The sequence below is a fragment of the Acinonyx jubatus genome, chromosome B4 (genome assembly GCF_027475565.1).
Source record: "Acinonyx jubatus isolate Ajub_Pintada_27869175 chromosome B4, VMU_Ajub_asm_v1.0, whole genome shotgun sequence".
Classification (NCBI taxonomy): domain Eukaryota; kingdom Metazoa; phylum Chordata; class Mammalia; order Carnivora; family Felidae; genus Acinonyx; species Acinonyx jubatus.
The window spans coordinates 125,861,493-125,879,773 of NC_069387.1; the positions used below are offsets into that span (position 1 = coordinate 125,861,493).

The 18,281-nt window shown below is 46.6% G+C and overlaps 1 protein-coding gene across 4 annotated transcripts in view; it reads right to left on the reverse strand.

The window, feature by feature from the left end:
- Positions 1-18,281, reverse strand: part of LARGE1 (LARGE xylosyl- and glucuronyltransferase 1) — a 538,054-nt gene that overhangs the window by 274,158 nt on the left and 245,615 nt on the right. For all 4 annotated transcript variants that reach the window (XM_053226710.1, XM_027070898.2, XM_053226711.1 and 1 more), the window contains one exon: positions 2,524-2,606. In XM_053226710.1, the coding sequence (XP_053082685.1) occupies positions 2,524-2,606 (83 nt within the window). The remainder of the gene's footprint in view (positions 1-2,523; positions 2,607-18,281) is intronic.

Sequence of the window (18,281 nt, forward strand, 5' to 3'; positions counted from 1 at the left end):
TCTCTACTTGTTGGTTACTCAGTGCTCAGGGCAGGGACTGAGCAGGGAGGAAGGCAGGGAATCTCCTGCTCCTGGGTGCAGATCAGGGAATCTGACATTTTGTGGGCCTGCTACCTGACTACAGGCACATCAGGGCACCCACCAAAAGACCCGCCCAGGTGAGTTCAGTTTAAACAGTTGAGCTAATAAATTTTGTCTTCAATCTAATAAATATCGGGGTGAACTGATTCACAGCAAGAGGTAAGTAACCTAAGCATGAAAGTCTAAAGGGTTAAAATGACCTGCTGAAAATCACTCAGCTGTAGAGTGGCATGAATGTGTAGCTGAACCAGGTCTGAGCTAGATCTATTAGTTAACTGGTTGAATAAATTTATCTTCAGGTTATTTATTAATGAAGTTCCCCAGATTCACTTGTTAAACAAGTAAACATTCATGGAGCACCTAATACATGTGAAGTCCTTTGCTAAGATACTGAGAATACAGAAATATAAGGCATGGTTGCTGTCCCCAGAAGTCCCATATTCGACTACAAAAGACAACATGAATACAGAAATAAAATACAATGTACTAAGTCCAGTAACAGAAAGATGCACAGGGTATTGTGGGCTGGGAGAAGGGGAGCCCCAGCCCAGACTAACAGGTACAGGTGGGCCTCTTGTTAGAAGGATAAGGAGGGGCACCTGGGTGGCTAGGTTGGTTAAGTGGCCGACTTCAGCTCAGGTCACGATCTCATGGTTCATGAGTTTGGGCCCCGCATTGAGCTCTGTGCCGACAGCTCAGAGCCTGGAGCCTTCTTCGGATTCTGTGTCTCCCTCTCTCTGCTCCTCCCCTGATCTCTCTCTCTCTCTGTCTCTCTCTCAAAATTAAGTAAATGTTAAAAAAAAAATTTTTTTTTAAAAGAAAAAGAAAAAGAAGGATAAGAAGTTTGCCAGGCTGGGAGGAGGAAGAGGCTGGAGGAGGTGAGAAATGGACAAATAGACAACAGGCAGGGAGAGGGTGGGAATTCAAGCAGGTCAATGTTTCTGGAGAGTGAAGTATCAGCAAGGGGAGGAGAGAGAATCACATCAGGTCCTGATGGTCTAGATAGACCATGGTGAAGAGGTTTAATTCTCTCCCGTCCACAAGGAGGAGCCAAGAAAAGGTTTGAAGAAATCAGATTTGCCTTTTTAAAGTATCACCTGGCATTGGAGAGGCTAGATCTTTGGGGACTGGGAGGCCAAGTGCAGGAGGGAGATTATGCAGACCTCAGCACTGACAGCTAGAGTCGGGCATTAACGTGACATTGATCTCTGTTCAGTTGAGATCTAAGAGCTTCTCGTGATTATTCATACTGCCCAGAACCTTCTGCATCTTGGCCACAGCCATGAATAAGCTTTATTTAAACCCTTGGTAAGAATGTTAGAACACAGCCAAGGATACTGGCTAGAACTACAAACTCAATTCTGGATACACCTTGAATAGGTCTATCAATCTATCAATCAATCAAAATAGTGAAAAAAAAAAAAAAAACACAAGAAAAGTCCTGTAAAAAAGTAGAAGCAAATGGCAGGCGTTTAACTTGGATGAGAGGACTTAGGAGAAGCAGAATCACTTCCAGGTGGAGGAGAAACCTGTCCTTTATGTGGCTAGTTCCACGGGGATCCACGAGGACCCACACACATTATCTACGGGTTGGAAAATTTCAGTTTAATATAAGGCAGGACTTTCCAATTGTTAGAAATGCCCAGATATGGGACAGGCTACAAATGGAATACAGCAAGCAACCTCTATGAGCTAACTAGGGCTGCATAACAAAATACCACAGACTGGGAGTGCTTAAACAAAAGAAACTTATTTTCTATGGTTCTGGAAGCCGGAAGTCCAAGATCAAGGTGCTGGCAAGGCTGGTTTCTCCTGAGGCCCCTCTCCTGGGTTTGTACATGGGGGGGTCTTCTCCATGTGTCCTCACAGGGTCTTCCCTCTGCATAAGTCTGTCTCCCAATCTCCTCTTAGTAGGACACCAGTCATACTGGATTAGGGTCCATTCATATTGCCTCAATTTAACTGAATTACCTCTTTCGAGGCCAATCTCCAAATACAGCTCACGTTCTGAGGGAGTAGGGGCTAGGGCTCCAGCAGATAAGTTTTAGAGGGACACAATTCAGTCCACAACACAACCTGTCAACAGGGATGTGTAAACAGAGAGGTCTGGTGACTGTCGGGAGAGGAAGCCAATGAAGAAATGGAAGCCTCAAATCTGAAGTGTCCTTGAAGGTCCCTTTAGGTCTAAGAGCTATAATCCTAAACGTTGTGGGACAGCACCTAACTGCTCCCGTTAAACATTATTAACACAATAATCTCCCCAGGGTTTCAGACAAAAAGCATATTTTCACAGCAGCTTCAGTGATTGATGAGAAATGCTGCCCTTCTTTGACTCTCTCCAGAGGAAGTGTGCAGGCAGGCAGTGACACGGATGGATCACACGCACGAGCCACGCGCCCCGGCCCCATGCACAAGCCCACAGAGAACAGTGGCCGCGCTTACCTGTGAAACAGGACAGACTTGACCAAGGTGACGACATCGCGGCTGGCGTTATATCCGGCACAGACAATAGCAACGTGGATTGTCTGGGAAGCAAAGAAAACCGGGCGAGCAGTTAAACAGATGGAAGAGGGCCTTCCTGGTGTTCCAGACCACATGAAAAATAAAAACCACCCTCATTTCTTGTTGGGATCATTAGAAAACAAAGGGCATAGTCTGCAGCTGTGGAAAATAACTTGAGAGAGTTTTATTAAGGCCTTTTTAATCGGTTTATGGAGCTATCATCATTTGGAAACCATTAAGGCTCTTTTCAATTACATTTTGGGGACGAGAGAAAGGGCAATCGGCTCACATAGGCAAACAGTGCGTCCCCTGCCCCCAAGCTGGGGGACAACGACAACTGGTCACATGAGAGAAGAAAGAAATACACCCTGAAAGGAAGCAGTGACAATCAGGGATCTCAGACTGAGAAGTGATGGCTCAGAGCTGGGAAATGTTCTCGCAAGATGACTCAGGTTAGGGGAGCCTGACCACGCAAAGACACCAATGAACACCTATTAAGGGCGCCAGCTGGGACATCGTTCCAAGAACTCAAGACAGGAGAAGTGAAGGGGACTTTATGGGGCATCTCATCTGAGCAGTTAAGAGCTCGGGCTCCGGAAAGGAATCCTGGCTTCCTCCTTTAGCCCAGGGTGACCCTGGGAAAGGTGTGGCATCTCACAGTCACACAGGGCCATGACACATGTCCTGCAGGAGGTCATGGAGCACATAAGGGAACAATACCAAGAGTGGAATAAATATGGCGCTTGGCACACAGCCTTCCGATCATAGCGATGATGTTCGCTGGAGCTGGGCTTCCCAAATGGGGTCCCCTTGGCACCCTGGTGTGCTGTCAGTGACTTACAGGGGACAAAGTCACTCATATCCTGAAGCGAGGTCTTAAGGCTTACCAGGCAGGGCTGGCCCCTCAGGCACGACTACCCTGTGTGCTGTAGCAACTGACAAAGACTGGGAAACCCTGTTCTAGGGCAGCCCCTACAGAAAGCCATCCAGCCTCTCACAACAGCTCAAAGAATAGAGGGGTCACGCCTCTCAACGTTGTACCTTTCGCCACAGCACAGTCCACCTTGTACTGAAACCGGCCTCCTAACAGCCACCCCAGGCTTGCTCTGTCCTGGGAGTATTGCAGAACGAGCACGTTCCCTCTAGCACCCAATACTTAATTAAGAGAGGGGCCTCCATGGGGCGCCTGGGTGGCTCAGTCGGTTAAGCATCTGACTTCGGCTCAGGTCATGATCTCGTGGTTCGTGAGTTCAAGCCCCGCGTCGGGCTCTGTGCTGACAGCTCAGAGCCTGGAGCCTGTTTCAGATTCTGTGTCTCCCTCTCTCTCTCTGACCCTCCCCCGTTCATGCTCTGTCTCTCTGTCTCAAAAATAAATAAACGTTAAAAAAAAAAATTAAAAAAAAAGAAGAGCAATAAATTGCTCTCAAAAAAAAAAAAAATTAAAAAGAAAAAAAAAAAAGAGAGAGGGGCCTCCAGAGGTGCCCTCTCCCCATGGCATGGCTTCTGGACTCCCCATTATTCTCATCAGCCAGTTCAAAACACAGTTCTGTTGACCCTACGTACTACCTTTGCAGCTTCCTAGAAGTCTATAATTACTTCAAAGTACAAAGTTAAAAAACAATAATAAAAATAAAAAAGCAGTTCTGATATCCTGGTTGCTCCCCTACAGGCTTTCAGGATAATGACCTCTGGTTCCCAGGCCTACTTTACCACACTCCCCACCCCCCCGGACCCCCACCCCCCGCAACATCACCAGGGGAAGTTTACTCAGGCTTAGATGGGATTCGAATTCTGGAGCAGACATTCTTAACCATGATAGTACATCAGAAACACTTGAAAGGTTTATAAAATACACCCTGTGCCCCAGCCCCACCTCAGACCAATGAACTCACAATCTCTGGTGTCCAGGATCTTAAATTACTCTGCTGGAAGGCAATGGTTCTCCACAGGAGGCAAAATTCATCCCCCTGTGCCTTACCCAGAACATCTGACAGTGTCTGGAGTCATTTTTGGCTGTCATTCCTGGTGTGTGCAGGCCTACTGGCATTGAGTGGGCAGAGGCCAGGGATGCTGCTTGACCCCCCTACAAGGCTCAGGGCAGCCCCCCAACATGGCATTACCCTGTCCAAAAGGTCACAGGGCTGTTGTGAGGAAACCCTGCTTTTAGAAAGAAAAAGAGAGGGTACAGGGAAACTCAGACCCACAAGCTACCAACCCGACCTTGACTCAGTCTAATTTATGCATAGTTTAATTTCTCCACCTGTAAAATGAAGAGAAGACACCATCACTTATCTCTGGATAATATCTCCAAAAGACTTGGGATGAAAGACTGTTATGCGGATGCAACCATCACCGTTTAAATCACGAAGGAAATGAATAGGAAAATGCCTGCACGCAGGAGACATAACCAGGAAGGGGACAAGAATGGATAAAAGCACGCTGAATCAAGCTCTTTGCAATTGCAAATATTTAAACATGCGGCCTCTGAGATATCAAACTTTGTCTTGGCTTCAGGGTTCAGGGGCTTTTTAAAATGGGCCCATTAAATGAAAGCACGAGCGTGCACATTCTCAAACATTTTACATAATTTTCCAATCTCTTTAGTTTCATCCAATACACCTGCCACCATGAATAAATTCATCATCTGGAGCCGTAGCAGCAAGGCCCTGCTACCAAGAAAGGCAGAAAATTGGAGCACTGTGAACATGCTCTTGGAAGAGTTCTGGGTGGTCCCAGCTTTTGTAGGTGTAGGAGTGAATGCCAAGAATGGGTCAGCGGTTAGGCTTCAGAGCAGAGAGAGCAGGGGGACAGGGATGAATGTCCCTTGAAAGAGCAGAGCCACAAATATGGTCTCACCATGATAACTTGGTTTTGAAGCTACAAAGCCCAGGTTTCAAGTGTCTCTTTGTGGTGACTTAAAGATGGCCAATAGCCAGGGTCACCTGGGTGGCTCGGCCGGTTAAGCATCTGACTCTTGGTTTCAGCTCAGGTCATGATCTCACAGTTCATGAGTTTGAGCCTCACATCGGGCTCAGCACTGGCAGTGCAAAAGCTGCTTAGGATTCTCTCTCTCTCTGTCCCTCCTGTGCGTGCTCTCTCCCTCTCAATAAATAAACTAAACTAAAAAAAAAAAAAAAAAAAAAAAAGATGGCCAGTGGCCAAACTACTTGGACATTCATCCCATCAAAGTGAAGCATCTAAAATATCAGATTGGGTGACCACAGGCCAGTCATCAAGACTTGCTTACATTTTATATAGATGTCATACTTACCTTTACTGGTCACAAAGCTCAGACTGGGCTGGGGTGATGATCTTAATTTGTGCCTCCAAACTCACTCTTACCCTCTTTCAATTTGCTCTGTGCCTAAGTGCCTGACATTTACAGACTGAATAATTGGGCTCCCACTGCCTCTGGTTTCTGGTGGAGTTTGGTCACTGGGAGGCCTGAGGGCAGGCAAGAGAGATCAGATCCCCTGCACCTGTCAGAAACCCTCCCCCTGAGTTCTGATTCTGCTGGGCTCCATTAGGCCACCTGTCTCCTATCCCTCAGGCCCAGGGGTTCTAGTGGCTTCACCACCCTCACCAGTTCGCATGTCTGCGCTGCCTTAAACCCTTCCTGCCTCCTTCAAGAGTGCCATTGATTTCCTGCCAGGGCCTGACCAATTCCAGTGACCCTTCCTAGCCTCACATTGGTTCCGGTGGCTGGAAGGGAAGCACAGAGGACTCTGAAGCATTCATAGATAAACTGTCCATCCCTAAGCTGAAAAAAAAAAGGCAGGAGAGCACCAATGTAACAAACTTGAGAATGTAGAAGCTGTATGTATAAACTTTAAGTAGCTTGACAAAGTTCTCAGACACACGGACGAAAAGTTCTTTCTGAGGAAGCCCACGAAGCTTCGTGCTCACTCCCTTTAGTCCTGAATCTGGCACTCAGCACATCCACAAGCTGCCCTGAAGACATGATGTAGCTGAACTAGGTTCGAGTGAGTGACATCGACTTTTAGGACTTATAAGAAGGATTCAGGCATGACATGGGCATTCCTGGCGTCCCTGATATGCCAAGCACTATGTTGAGCTGGATGGAAAGGTGAAGCAGTTCCCCGGGATGAAGAGAAGAGGGAGAAAGACAGCTCACCAGACAACCCTGGGACAAACACTGGGAAGGATCCTATGTTGACGAGATCAGAGTCCTTGCAGCCTAGAGCAACCTGCACCATCTAGGCCAAAAGGGTACCCGCGGGCTTCAGGGAGGAGAGGGCCTTCCAGTGACTGGACCAGAGCAACTGTCACTTCTGACATTCAGGGCCACCTGGGATTTGTAACTCTCTGTGTGTTAGCCTTCAAGAGAACCTGAAAAAGAACATTCTCTGTGTTCTGGCCTCCCCTCCCCCAACCCCAACACACACAAGAAAAATCTCCACAGGGTTGTCTTCTCAAATATGGACGCAGGGAAAAAGTTCCCGCTATCCCGAAAGAAACGTAGGAAAAAATTAAGGGACGGCAGACAAGGTATGGCCCCAGAAGAAGTAATTAATACTGTGCCCAGCTGTGCTTCGCCCCAGCAACACTGCGAGAGAGACTGTGCGATGGGAGAGAGGGCGGAACCCCATTTCAACAACGTGCTGTGAGGAGTCAGGCTGAGCCCACGTTCTGATTGTGTGGTGGGGGAGCAAGGGGCAGGGAGGCAGGACTCCAGGAGGACAGGCAGCTGGGGAGAAGCACACAGCTAGAAACAGAGGTGGAAGAAGGTTCATGGGGAGATCTGGTCTGAGCTGCGACATCAAGGCTAAGCTACTGTTTTGTGACTGAGGAGCATTCATTCAATGTCCCTGAGCCTCACTGGCTTGTCCGTAAAATGGACATAAAAATGGGCGCCCCACTGGCTTGTTGTACGCAGACAAGGGAGGGCAAGAAGGTGCACCTCGTGAAATAATGCTGTTCACCAAATGCCTCAACAGCATAAAGAAAAGCTGTTCAGCATCGTTGTGCTTTAACCCCCTCGGGAGAGCTGGGTGGTGGCTGCAGCTCAGCCTCTGGCCAGCTGAGTGACCTTGTGCAAGTAACGTAACCTCTCTGATCCTTGGTGAATCCTGTCTAAGAGCAGTGTAGAATTTCTATATACAATAGTGCACAGGGGATACTTTCCAAGACACCCCCAGTGGACGCCTGAAACTGGAAACGCCTATAATATACTATGTATTTTCCTACAGATACATACCCACCATAAAGTGGAAGTTATCAATCAGGCACAGTAAGAGATTAACAACAGTAACTAATCACAAAATAATTATAGCAACATACTATAATAAGTTATATAAATGTGGCCTAAGTCTCATATTGTCCTGTACTCACTCTTCCTGTGATGAAGGAAGATGAAATCGCTACATGCGGAGATGAAATGAGTGAATGACGTGCGCATTCTGACGCAGCGTTAGGCTACCACTGACTTGACGAATCATCAGGAGGAGGACCATCTGCTTCCAGACCACAGCCTGACCACGGCTAACTGTAACCGTGGAAAGTGAAAGCATGGATCGGGGGGGATTTCTGCAGTCTTCCTAACATCCAGCGTTTTCCAAATTTCAAGATGACGAGTGAGCGACACAGGGTGGCTAAGTGTCTTTGGCTCAGCCAGTCAGTGGCAAACCAAGGGGTTGAATTCACAGTCCTGCTGTGAAACCCATACCACCCTGTGACATATGTGACTATTAAAATGAAAGCAATGTATTGCTAACGAGCCATCTAAAATCATCTTACAAACCTCCAGGACATCCCTACTCTTCTGGGAAGCCAGTGATCGAACTCTGTTTTCTCTAAATACAAAAACCCATGGACTCAAAAGACAAAATTATCTGCATCCTGTAGAAAATAAAGGTAGAACACCTCCTAAGGTATGTCAACATTCAAAAAATTAAAAATCATTTAAAAATAAAAGTAGACATCTCCTGACTGTAATGGGACCCAAGCTGTCAGGGGCTCAGCAAGGAAGGGCAGGTGGAACCACGGGGGCTACAGGGCCAAGGATGAGGACAGGAAGGGCCACCCCTGCACTGGGGACTTCGAGCACCTTCTCCATAGCCAAGGCCTAATAAATGCACAACAAACGAATGAACCACCAGGCGTTCTCCATCCTGCATATTTCTGGTCCACTTTAGGATTTTCCTGTGTTACAAAGAACAGAGTACCCTCACCTGATCAGAAATCCAAATTTTATGTGGAAGACATATTAAAGGGGCAGACTGATTTTTAGGGTGAGTCAACAGAAGTCTAACCAGGATTTGGAGCAGGTGCACTGTCTGAATACAGCCCCAAACGAACCTGCCACACATGGTGTGTGTTACACCCCTACCTAAGGTTGACCTGCCTGAGCCAAAAGCCTACCCACATTCGCCAAACCTGCAACCATTCTGCAAATGTAGACTTGAGCACCTACTATGTGCCAGACTCAACTGTAGGTGCTGGGGAAATAGCCTGGAGCAAAAGAGGGAGCCAGGCTGCATGTCAACCAGTCCACAAGAAGAAAGCCAGGAGGTGAGGGAGACCTTCTAGAGTTCACAGCCATTTGGAAGAACTTGGCTTTTCCTGTGTGTGAAAAGAGAAGCCACTTGAGGGTTCAGAGCTGAGAAATGGCATGATCCTACTTCTATTTTATTTTTAGTTTTTTATTTTAGTTTTATTTTTATTTTGTTTTTTTAATGTTTATTTATTTTTGAGACAGAGAGAGAGCATGAGCAGGCAAGGGGTAGAGAGAGAGGGAGACACAGAATGTGAAGCAATCCTACTTCTATTTTAAAGAATCACTCAAGCTGCCCGTTGAGAACAGAGCATGTCTGTGTGCAGGTGCATGGGGAGGGCGGCAGAAGGAGCAAGCTGGAAGCAGAAAGGTCAGGAAGCTACTGCAATCACCTAAGCATGGTGGACACGCCATGATACGCTGCCCAAATGCCCCTTCAATGAGGTATGTATTGCCAGGAACCACCTTCCCTGCAGAGAATTGTTTGCTGGGGCAGCTACCTCTAACAAACCCCACAGAGCCTTCAGGCGCCGGTCCCAAGGGCACACCTTCATAGACCGCACATGAAACTCCGTCTCAGGTGTGTCTTACCATTGCACTAAGCCAGAGGTGCTACAGCACAGGGAGGCAGAGGTGGGGGCGGGGGGAGAAACAGCCACACAATGTATTCTTGCAAACTCCTTGGTGATCACTTTGCAGTCAACTTCCCCAGCAGAGGAAGCAGACTATCAGATACATAAAGATTTACAATCTGTGGCAAGGATGTGGAGAAACTAGACCCTCGTGCACCATTGCTGGGAGGATAAAATGGTACAGCTCCTGTGGAAAAGAATATGGTGTTCTCTGGAATAATTAAACATAGAATTACCATATGATCCAGCAATCCCACCTCTAGGTATATAGCCGAAAGAACTGAAAGCAGGGTCTCAAAGAGATATTTGCACACCCACGTTCACTGCAGCATTATTTACAATACCCAGAGGTGGGAGCAAACCCGAGTGTCCAGTGTCAGATGAACGGATGAACAAAATGTGGGCTATACATTCAGTGAAATATTATTCAGCCTTAAAAAGGAAGGGGATCCTGTCTCCTACTATAACTGAACTTTGAGGACGTCATGGTAAGTGAAACGAGCTAGTCTCAAACACAAGTACTGGGGCACCTGGGTGGCTCAGTCGGTTGAACGTCCGACTTCGGCTCAGGTCATGATCTCGCAGTTCGTGAGTTTGAGCCCCGTGTCGTTCCCTGTGCTGACAGCTCGGAGCCTGGAGCCTGCTTCAGATTCTGTGTCTCCCTCTCTCTCTGCCTCTCTCTCTCCCTCTCTCTCAAAAATAAAGAAACATTAAAAATAAATAAATTAATGGGGTGCCTCATTCAGTTAAGCATCCAACTCTTGATCTCAGTCATCATCTCACAGCTTGCGAGTTCGAGCCCCATGTTGGGCTCTGCACTGACAGTGCGGAGCCTGCTTGGGATTCTCTCTCCCTCTCTCTCAGCCCCTACCCTACTTGTGCTCTCTCTCTTTCTCTCAAAATAAATACATAAACTCAAAATAATTTTTTAAATAATAAATTAACATTAAAAAAATCAAAGGTAGAGTAGAGCTATATATACTGATGTTGGATATCAATTGCTTAATTAATATGGATATGGATTAATATGGATATTAATTAATATGGATATTAGTTACTCCAAGATATTTAAAAACAAACAAGAAGTAAAATTATTTTTTTGAAAAAGATGCGCATCAGGGCACCTGGGTGGCTCAGCTGGTTAAGTGTCCGACTTCAGCTCAGGTCATCATCTCGCGGTCTGTGAGTTCAAGCCCCGCGTCAGGCCCTGTGCCGACAGCTCGGAGCCTGGAGCCTGCTTCCAATTTCGTGTCTCCCTCTCTCTCTGCCCCTTCCCTGCTCATGCTCTGTCTCTCTCTCTCCCTCTCTCTCTCTCTCTCTGTCAAAAATAAATAAACATCTTAAAATAAAAATAAAATTTCAAAAAAGTCTGACCTTCAAAGTTAGCCACATTTTCCTGAAGCTTTCTAGAAAAGCTCACCTGGGCTCTGGCCCTTAGCTGGTCAAAGAAAGCCTGTGGCAAGAAACACTCTGTCCAAAGAGAATACTACAAACTCATAATACATTGGAGCCAGAACCAAATTTGGCTACTGGAAGAAGGGTCCTTACCCTGGCCGCCTTCTAACTCAAGGTTCTCATCAGGATTCCCTGGAAGACTTGTTAAAGACAGATGGCTGGGGGCGCCTGGGTGGCTCAGTCGGTTAAGCGTCTGACTTCAGCTCAGGTCATGATCTCACGGTTCGTGCGTTTGAGCCCCGCATTGGGCTCTGGTGCCGACAGCTCGGAGCCTGGAGCCACTTGGGATTCCGTGCCTCCCTCTCTCTCTGCCCCTCCCCTGCTCACACTCTCTCTCTCTCAAAAATAAGTAATAAAACATTAAAAGAAAAAAAGACAAGTACTGTCTGGCCCCATTTATATGAAGTATTTAAAGTAGACACATTTAGGGGCGCCTGGGTGGCTCAGTCGGTTGAGCATCCGACTTCAGCTCAGGTCACGATCTCGCGGTCCGTGAGTTCGAGCCCCGCGTCGGGCTCTGGGCTGACGGCTCAGAGCCTGGAGCCTGTTTCAGATTCTATGTCTCCCTCTCTCTCTGCCCCTCCCCTGCTCACACTCTCTCTCTCTCAAAAATAAGTAATAAAACATTAAAAGAAAAAAAGACAAGTACTGTCTGGCCCCATTTATATGAAGTATTTAAAGTAGACACATTTAGGGGCGCCTGGGTGGCGCAGTCGGTTAAGCGTCCGACTTGAGCCAGGTCACGATCTCACGGTCCATGAGTTTGAGCCCCGCGTCAGGCTCTGGGCTGATGGCTCGGAGCCTGGAGCCTGTTTCCGATTCTGTGTCTCCCTCTCTCTCTGCCCCTCCCCCGTTCATGCTCTGTCTCTCTCTGTCCCAAAAATAAATAAAAACGTTGAAAAAAAAATTTTAAAGTAGACACATTTACAGGAAGCAGAATGGTGGTTGTCAGGGTCTGGGGGGGGGGGGGGGACAATGGGAGAGTTGCTGTTTAACAGACATAGTTTATTGTACAAGATGGAAAAGTTCTAGAGATCTGTTGAGCAACCGTGTGAATATACTTATCACTACTGAAACACACATCTCTTTTTTAAGAGAGTACATTTCATGTCAAGTGGCTTTGCTGTACCACAATTAAAAACAAAAAAGATTTATAATGTAGACCTGCACTTTTTAGCCATGTAGCCTCACCAAGCCCAAGCTTCCACAGCTAAAATTTAGGATGATTAAGAGTCCAGGAGCTCACACACATAGCAAACTCTTGCTCACAAAGTGAAAGCAGACATGGTTAGCATCATTCTCACCAAAAGCCCTGCCCGCTTCTTTTCGTGGTGTCCGTGCCCCGGTCAAGCTGGATGGCTTGCTGGGTTTCTTTGCTTCCGTAATATGCCCTCGATTTAATATGCCCTAGTCCTTCACCTCACTTAACAAACTCCTCCCCATCTTTCAAGATACACTAGCACCTAATGGAACCTCCGTTTCTCCATCTATAAAGAAGGGGTAAAAATTTCTCAACTCACAGAAATCTGGACAGATTAACTGAGATGATTCATCATCTTACAGGAGCCTGGCATCCTGTAAGTAGGAGAGATGTATCAGAAATCAGTAGTGTTACTATTAATGTAAGAGTTTATACTATGCTGAAGGGTCCACCACCTTCACGGTATTGAGCCTTAAATATTCTTGAAGGTCAGACATCAGTTTCTTTCCTTCTGCCCTTATCACCAACTCTCCTTCAAGTAAGGATTGGGATAGTCTTTCCCCCACTATTGAAAAGACGGGTTTCAGAGCTGCCCAATTCCCTCTGCTATGTCAAATGTTGGTGCTTCCTTCACCTTCCTCCCATACAAGAGGGCGGAAGACACAGGAACATGGAAATGAACCACTGGAATCATTCGTTATTTCGGCCTTGGTGGCAACTGTGTAAAATTAGGACAGATCCTTTATTTTGCTCAACTTCAGCTTCATCATCTTTAACACGAGAGGGTTGTACCTTTACTTGTTGTTCTTAATGGTACATTTTAGAAATAAAATATAGTAAGAGAGTACAATATAGAAAAGAGATCAAGGCAGGACTGCTCCAGGGTAAGCACAGACAAGAGATTGCAGGAGACAGGGCCCCTTGCCATTGTCACGGTGAGGTGGCCACCTCCAAGACTGCCTCCAAAGATCCCTGCCAGCTTGTGTAACCCTTGAATAATCTCTCCTATGCTGTATCAGGGTCGGTCTGTATGACCAATAGCACCGGGCAGAAGTAACAGTATATGATATCCAATGCTAGATCATAAAAAAAAGACTGTGGTTTCTGCCTTGTTCTGCACTTATTCGGGGGGGAAGCCAGCTGCTACAATGTGAAAACGCTCAAGCAACCCTAAGGGACTGAGGTCCCAGCCATGCCTCTGTGCCGTCTCTGAAGCAGGTCCCCGTCAAGCTGACAGATGGTCACAGCCCCCACAGACATCTTAACTGCAACCCCACGAGAAAACTACAGACACAATGTCCGACTAAGCTGCCCCCAGATTCCTGACTTCCATAAACTGTACGACAAATAGATGCTTGTTACTTGAAGCCATTGGGTTTGGGGGATAAGTTGGTGTGAAACAGTAATTACCAGATTCGGGGACAGGAGGGAACCTAAGTTACCACTGTAGGAGCTAGGGTTCCCTGAAAATCAACACGTAAGAAAATCCTACTAAGTTTCTTCCAGTTGTACCCATTCCCTAGTTCCAAGGCCTGACATTTAGGGAAGATATTTTAGCAGATTTACATCCTTGAAGGAGCCCCAAAGACCGCCTATGAAGCTAACGAAATCTGAATCCAAATGTTGCAACAGCATCTTCCAAGAGCAACATGCATATGGGAGGATGGCAGGCAAGCCCTCCACTGCTGAGTTATTCCATAAAATCCTCAAAGTAAAAACAATAGATCGAAATACCGTATAGTTAGTTAGGGGCCCAGAAAATGAAGCTGCAAGATGTCAAGTTTTATAAACATAATGCCTAACGTAAAACAGTACACCTCTACTAAGTTAACAAATGCAGTCACAATCTGGAAGGCAATTTAAAACAGAACTTCTTTTATAAGAACAGACATACCCTTGCCTCAACCTACTGAGAAATGAGTATCCCTCACAGGGCTACCGTAGCCCCCAAGGGAAAGATGACCTCCATCATGCCTGGTCACCCTGAAGCCTTCAAGGTGGGGCACCTGCCAGACTGGGGCTGTAAGTGTGGGTCCCGGGCGCTCTAATTCACAGAGCGGGAGTGCAATGGTTCCAAGCACAGGTTCTAGAAGCAAACTGCTTAGGTTTAAATTTGACCTCTGCCACTTCCAGGCAGTATGACTTTGAAGTAATTATTGAACCTTTCTTAGCAGGCTTCTAATGGGTAAAACAAAGTATGCTGCTGTGTGGACCGAATGAGATATTTTATGTAAATTTTAGCATAGTGTCTGATCTACTTTAAAGGCTGAGTAAATGTTAACTTTTATTACTATTACATTAATACTAAGAGATGAAGCTCAAAGCACAGTGCAGAAGGAGAGACATACTTCCCTAATGGTGGTCTCACATCAGAGAGTACGATTCACTTGATCTCCCATAATAACAATATTAATTGTTGCCATATTACAGTATATCCACAAATGCTTGACATTCCTCCCACTGAGAGATGAGAAATGTGTATCCTTTTACCCACGAAACTGGGTGAACTGTTTCAACTAACAGATTACACTATCAGCAGAAGTGATACTGTGTGACTTCTGAGGCCAAGTCATAAAAAGTGCTTCTGTTGTATCTTGGTCACTGGAGTACTTGTACTTAGTCTTCAGCTGCTACGGAGGCAGCCAACTGCCCTGGGGCCGCCATGTTGTAAGGAAGCCCAAACCAGCCATAGGGGCAGACACAGAGAGGCCTTGAGTCTACAACAGGAAAGAAGGATGCTGGGTCAGAGCCCACTGCTCCAGCCCTCGCTGCTCAGCTCCAGCCACGAACTAATGGCAACTACATGAGGGACCCCCAAACCAGAACTGTTCACCCAAGCCCTTTCCAAATCCTTGACCCCAAAAAACCAGAGAGCTAATAAAATGATCACTATTGTTTTAAGCCATTACATTTTAGGTGTGTGTTAGGCAGCATTAGGAAAGTGGACCACCCAGAGTAAGTATATGTGACACTCTTGCAGAATTAGTTTCCCAGCCGCTATCTCGTTTCGGCCTTACAACTGCACTGGGAAGAACATATTATAACTCTCATTTTGTAATGATGAAATAGACTACAAGAGGGTAACTGAATCACCCAAGCTCACATGACTAGTGACTGACAAAGCAAAGATTCCTGGTCAGGAATTTGGATTCCAAGGTCGGTGACTTCTCAGCTGCACCAGAGCGGACTCTCAGAATACACCAGAACCAGAAATGCAAGAAAAATACACAGAGCCATACACACGCTGGCCCGAGTGGAAATCAAAGAGGATTATTCTGCTCCAAGTTCCATGGCACACAGAAACCAGTGCCTTGCTGAAACAGCATTGCCCTGACAACAGAGAAAGGCAAGAATAAAATGGACAGCTATTTGAAGGCCACATAATTAGGAACGATAAGAGGGCACAGGGACTGGCGAAGGCCCATTGTTTCCATCACCAGATATCTCGGCTGACAGCCTGGCATCATTACAGAAGACTTTCCAGAAATACTTGTCATACCCCAGAGAAGTTTCAGTGCAACAAGAGAGGATGACAACATCCTCGGTTATGAGGCGCTGTGCTCTGACAGGGCGTCAGGACCAGCTTTGGCACTTGTAATCCCAAAGTGTCGTGACGAAGGGAGACTTCTACTTTGACGCCACTCACCACTAACTGACATTTCTTGTTTGCTTCTATGGCTTCTTCACTGAAATCTTTAAAGACACCGAGTGATGGAGACAGAGAAAGCGTTTATACTGTAATGGGTATGAAGTCAGCATCTCATGGTAAATGTGGACCCAGGAGACCACGCTGAGACAAGATGCCAGCAAGATGAAGACTTCCAAATTCATCTACGGAAACTCTGAACAGGACCAGGGTTTCATCACAGATAATTCTACCAAAACCAACCTTAAGCACCTAAGAAGTAACATTATCAAGACACACAGGGAAAGCAAAGAAAAATGAAGAAATCTTAATTCCCAGGTGCAAGTCAAAAGACTTTTAAAAGAGAAGTTATGATAAGAATCAACAATCCCAAGATCTTAATTCCTATGGTGCTACTTTATCTTTCAAAGAGCAAAGGGATATAGAGAACCCCATTGTTTATGTTGTGCCTTCACGCAGTGGCCTCCAAACATGCCCCACTATCTCGAATCACCTGCACAGATTTCTTTAATGCCCATGTTCTTGCAGCCTACACTCAGAGATCCTCAAGTAATAGGTTGAGGGTGGGTCCCAAGAAGATGCATTTTGGGTACCCAATTCTAGTCACAACTGAGTCTGGGCACAACCCATGTGATAGGGAATGTTCACTGTAACCCTAACATCTGTTCTCTCAAGTGGCAGAGCTCCAAAATGTTAGCAGAGAACATGGTTTCCTTGGATAAAAACCCAACTTTTCCAGGCTCCCTTGCAGCTAGATGGCAGCTGCCAACAGCCCTGCAGTAATGTTTTTCCACAACGTGCTCCAAGGGGAACAGATGGTGAAATGTCTAACACGTATTATTAAAGGAAGGTGACATGCCCTGCCTTATCGCTGCTTCCTTCCTGCCTGCTGGATGGCACGCACAGATATGACCAGTGCTGGGACAGTCATTGTGGACAAAGAGACCCCCTTGGGAATGCCAGTCAAGCAAGCTGAGCGAAACATAAAGGAAGCCTGTATCCCTAAAACAGACATCCCCACTCAAAAGGTCTCCAGCCTTCTTAAGCTTCAAGAGAAGACTCAAAGCCATGGTTAGCTGGGATGTTTTGACACTTAAAAGTGAAATCTAATGCCAATAACAACATTTTAGAGCTTGCCTCTAGTTCTAATATATATCGTCACCCCTGACATAGTACGAGGCAGGAGCTTGATATTTATCTTGTTACCGGTAGTTTACAAACGAGGAAACTGAGACACAGAAAATGATACAACCTGCTTGTTGCCACATGGCTATGAAGCTGCGATGGGGTCAGGATGTAGGTCAATGTACCACCAGCCTCAGTAGCTGTTTTGCCTACACGATTTTGCAAGGCACTCCAGGCAGAGCCCTCGTTAGAAATAGGAGGTGTATCTCTGAAAACTGAACGGGGGGAAGGGAGCTGCTGGCCAGACAGACCGTGGGAGGAAGAGAAAGCCCCCCATTTTCTCCCTCTGCTCTACACGTGTCCTCCTTTTTTCTTTTCCTTTCCCCTCTCCACTTTTGACCTCCTTGATGCTCGGGCAGCTGAGTGGGTCTCAGTCATAACGGCATAAATATACTTCCTCCCTCTGGGCCCTCCTACCTGGGCCATAACCTGAGAGCAGACAACATGCAAGAGAGCAAGCAAGCCTTCTCCCAGGCAAGAATACAAGTTCTCAAAACTACAGCCCTCCCAGACCAGCCTAAAGTGGGGGAAGTTGATAACACTGCCGAGTCCCCATTTTTGAAGATGTAAAAGAGAGATACTCAGTACCACGGGCCACTGCCGATGGCAGCGGAAGGTTACGTGGATGGGACCAGGCATGCAGGCAGGACTGAATAAACACACAGCATTTAACAAGTCCTGATGTTCCCAACTCGCTGTTTCTTGAACATTTCTTCCTCCACGCCCCACCTCAACATGAGACAAGAGGAGTTTGGTTCATTGCTATTTCCCAGCACAGGGAACAGCATGGTATACATAACGGAGGCTCAGTAACTACTGGACGAAAGAATGGAAGAATGAATGAAAATACAGGTCGACCCAGGCTGTCTGTGCTTCCTGACCAGCCCCCCATGCCCTGCATTCTTTCTCACCTTGCTTCCTATTCTTCATACTCTCATGTACATTTCTCACTGGACAGCCTCCATCTACCTGCGTCCACCTCTCCACCCCTCATCCAGGCTGGAGAGACCATGACAAATCCTCCCAGCCCAAGGGCTCTCCTCCTTCACCACTGACCTTCCCCAG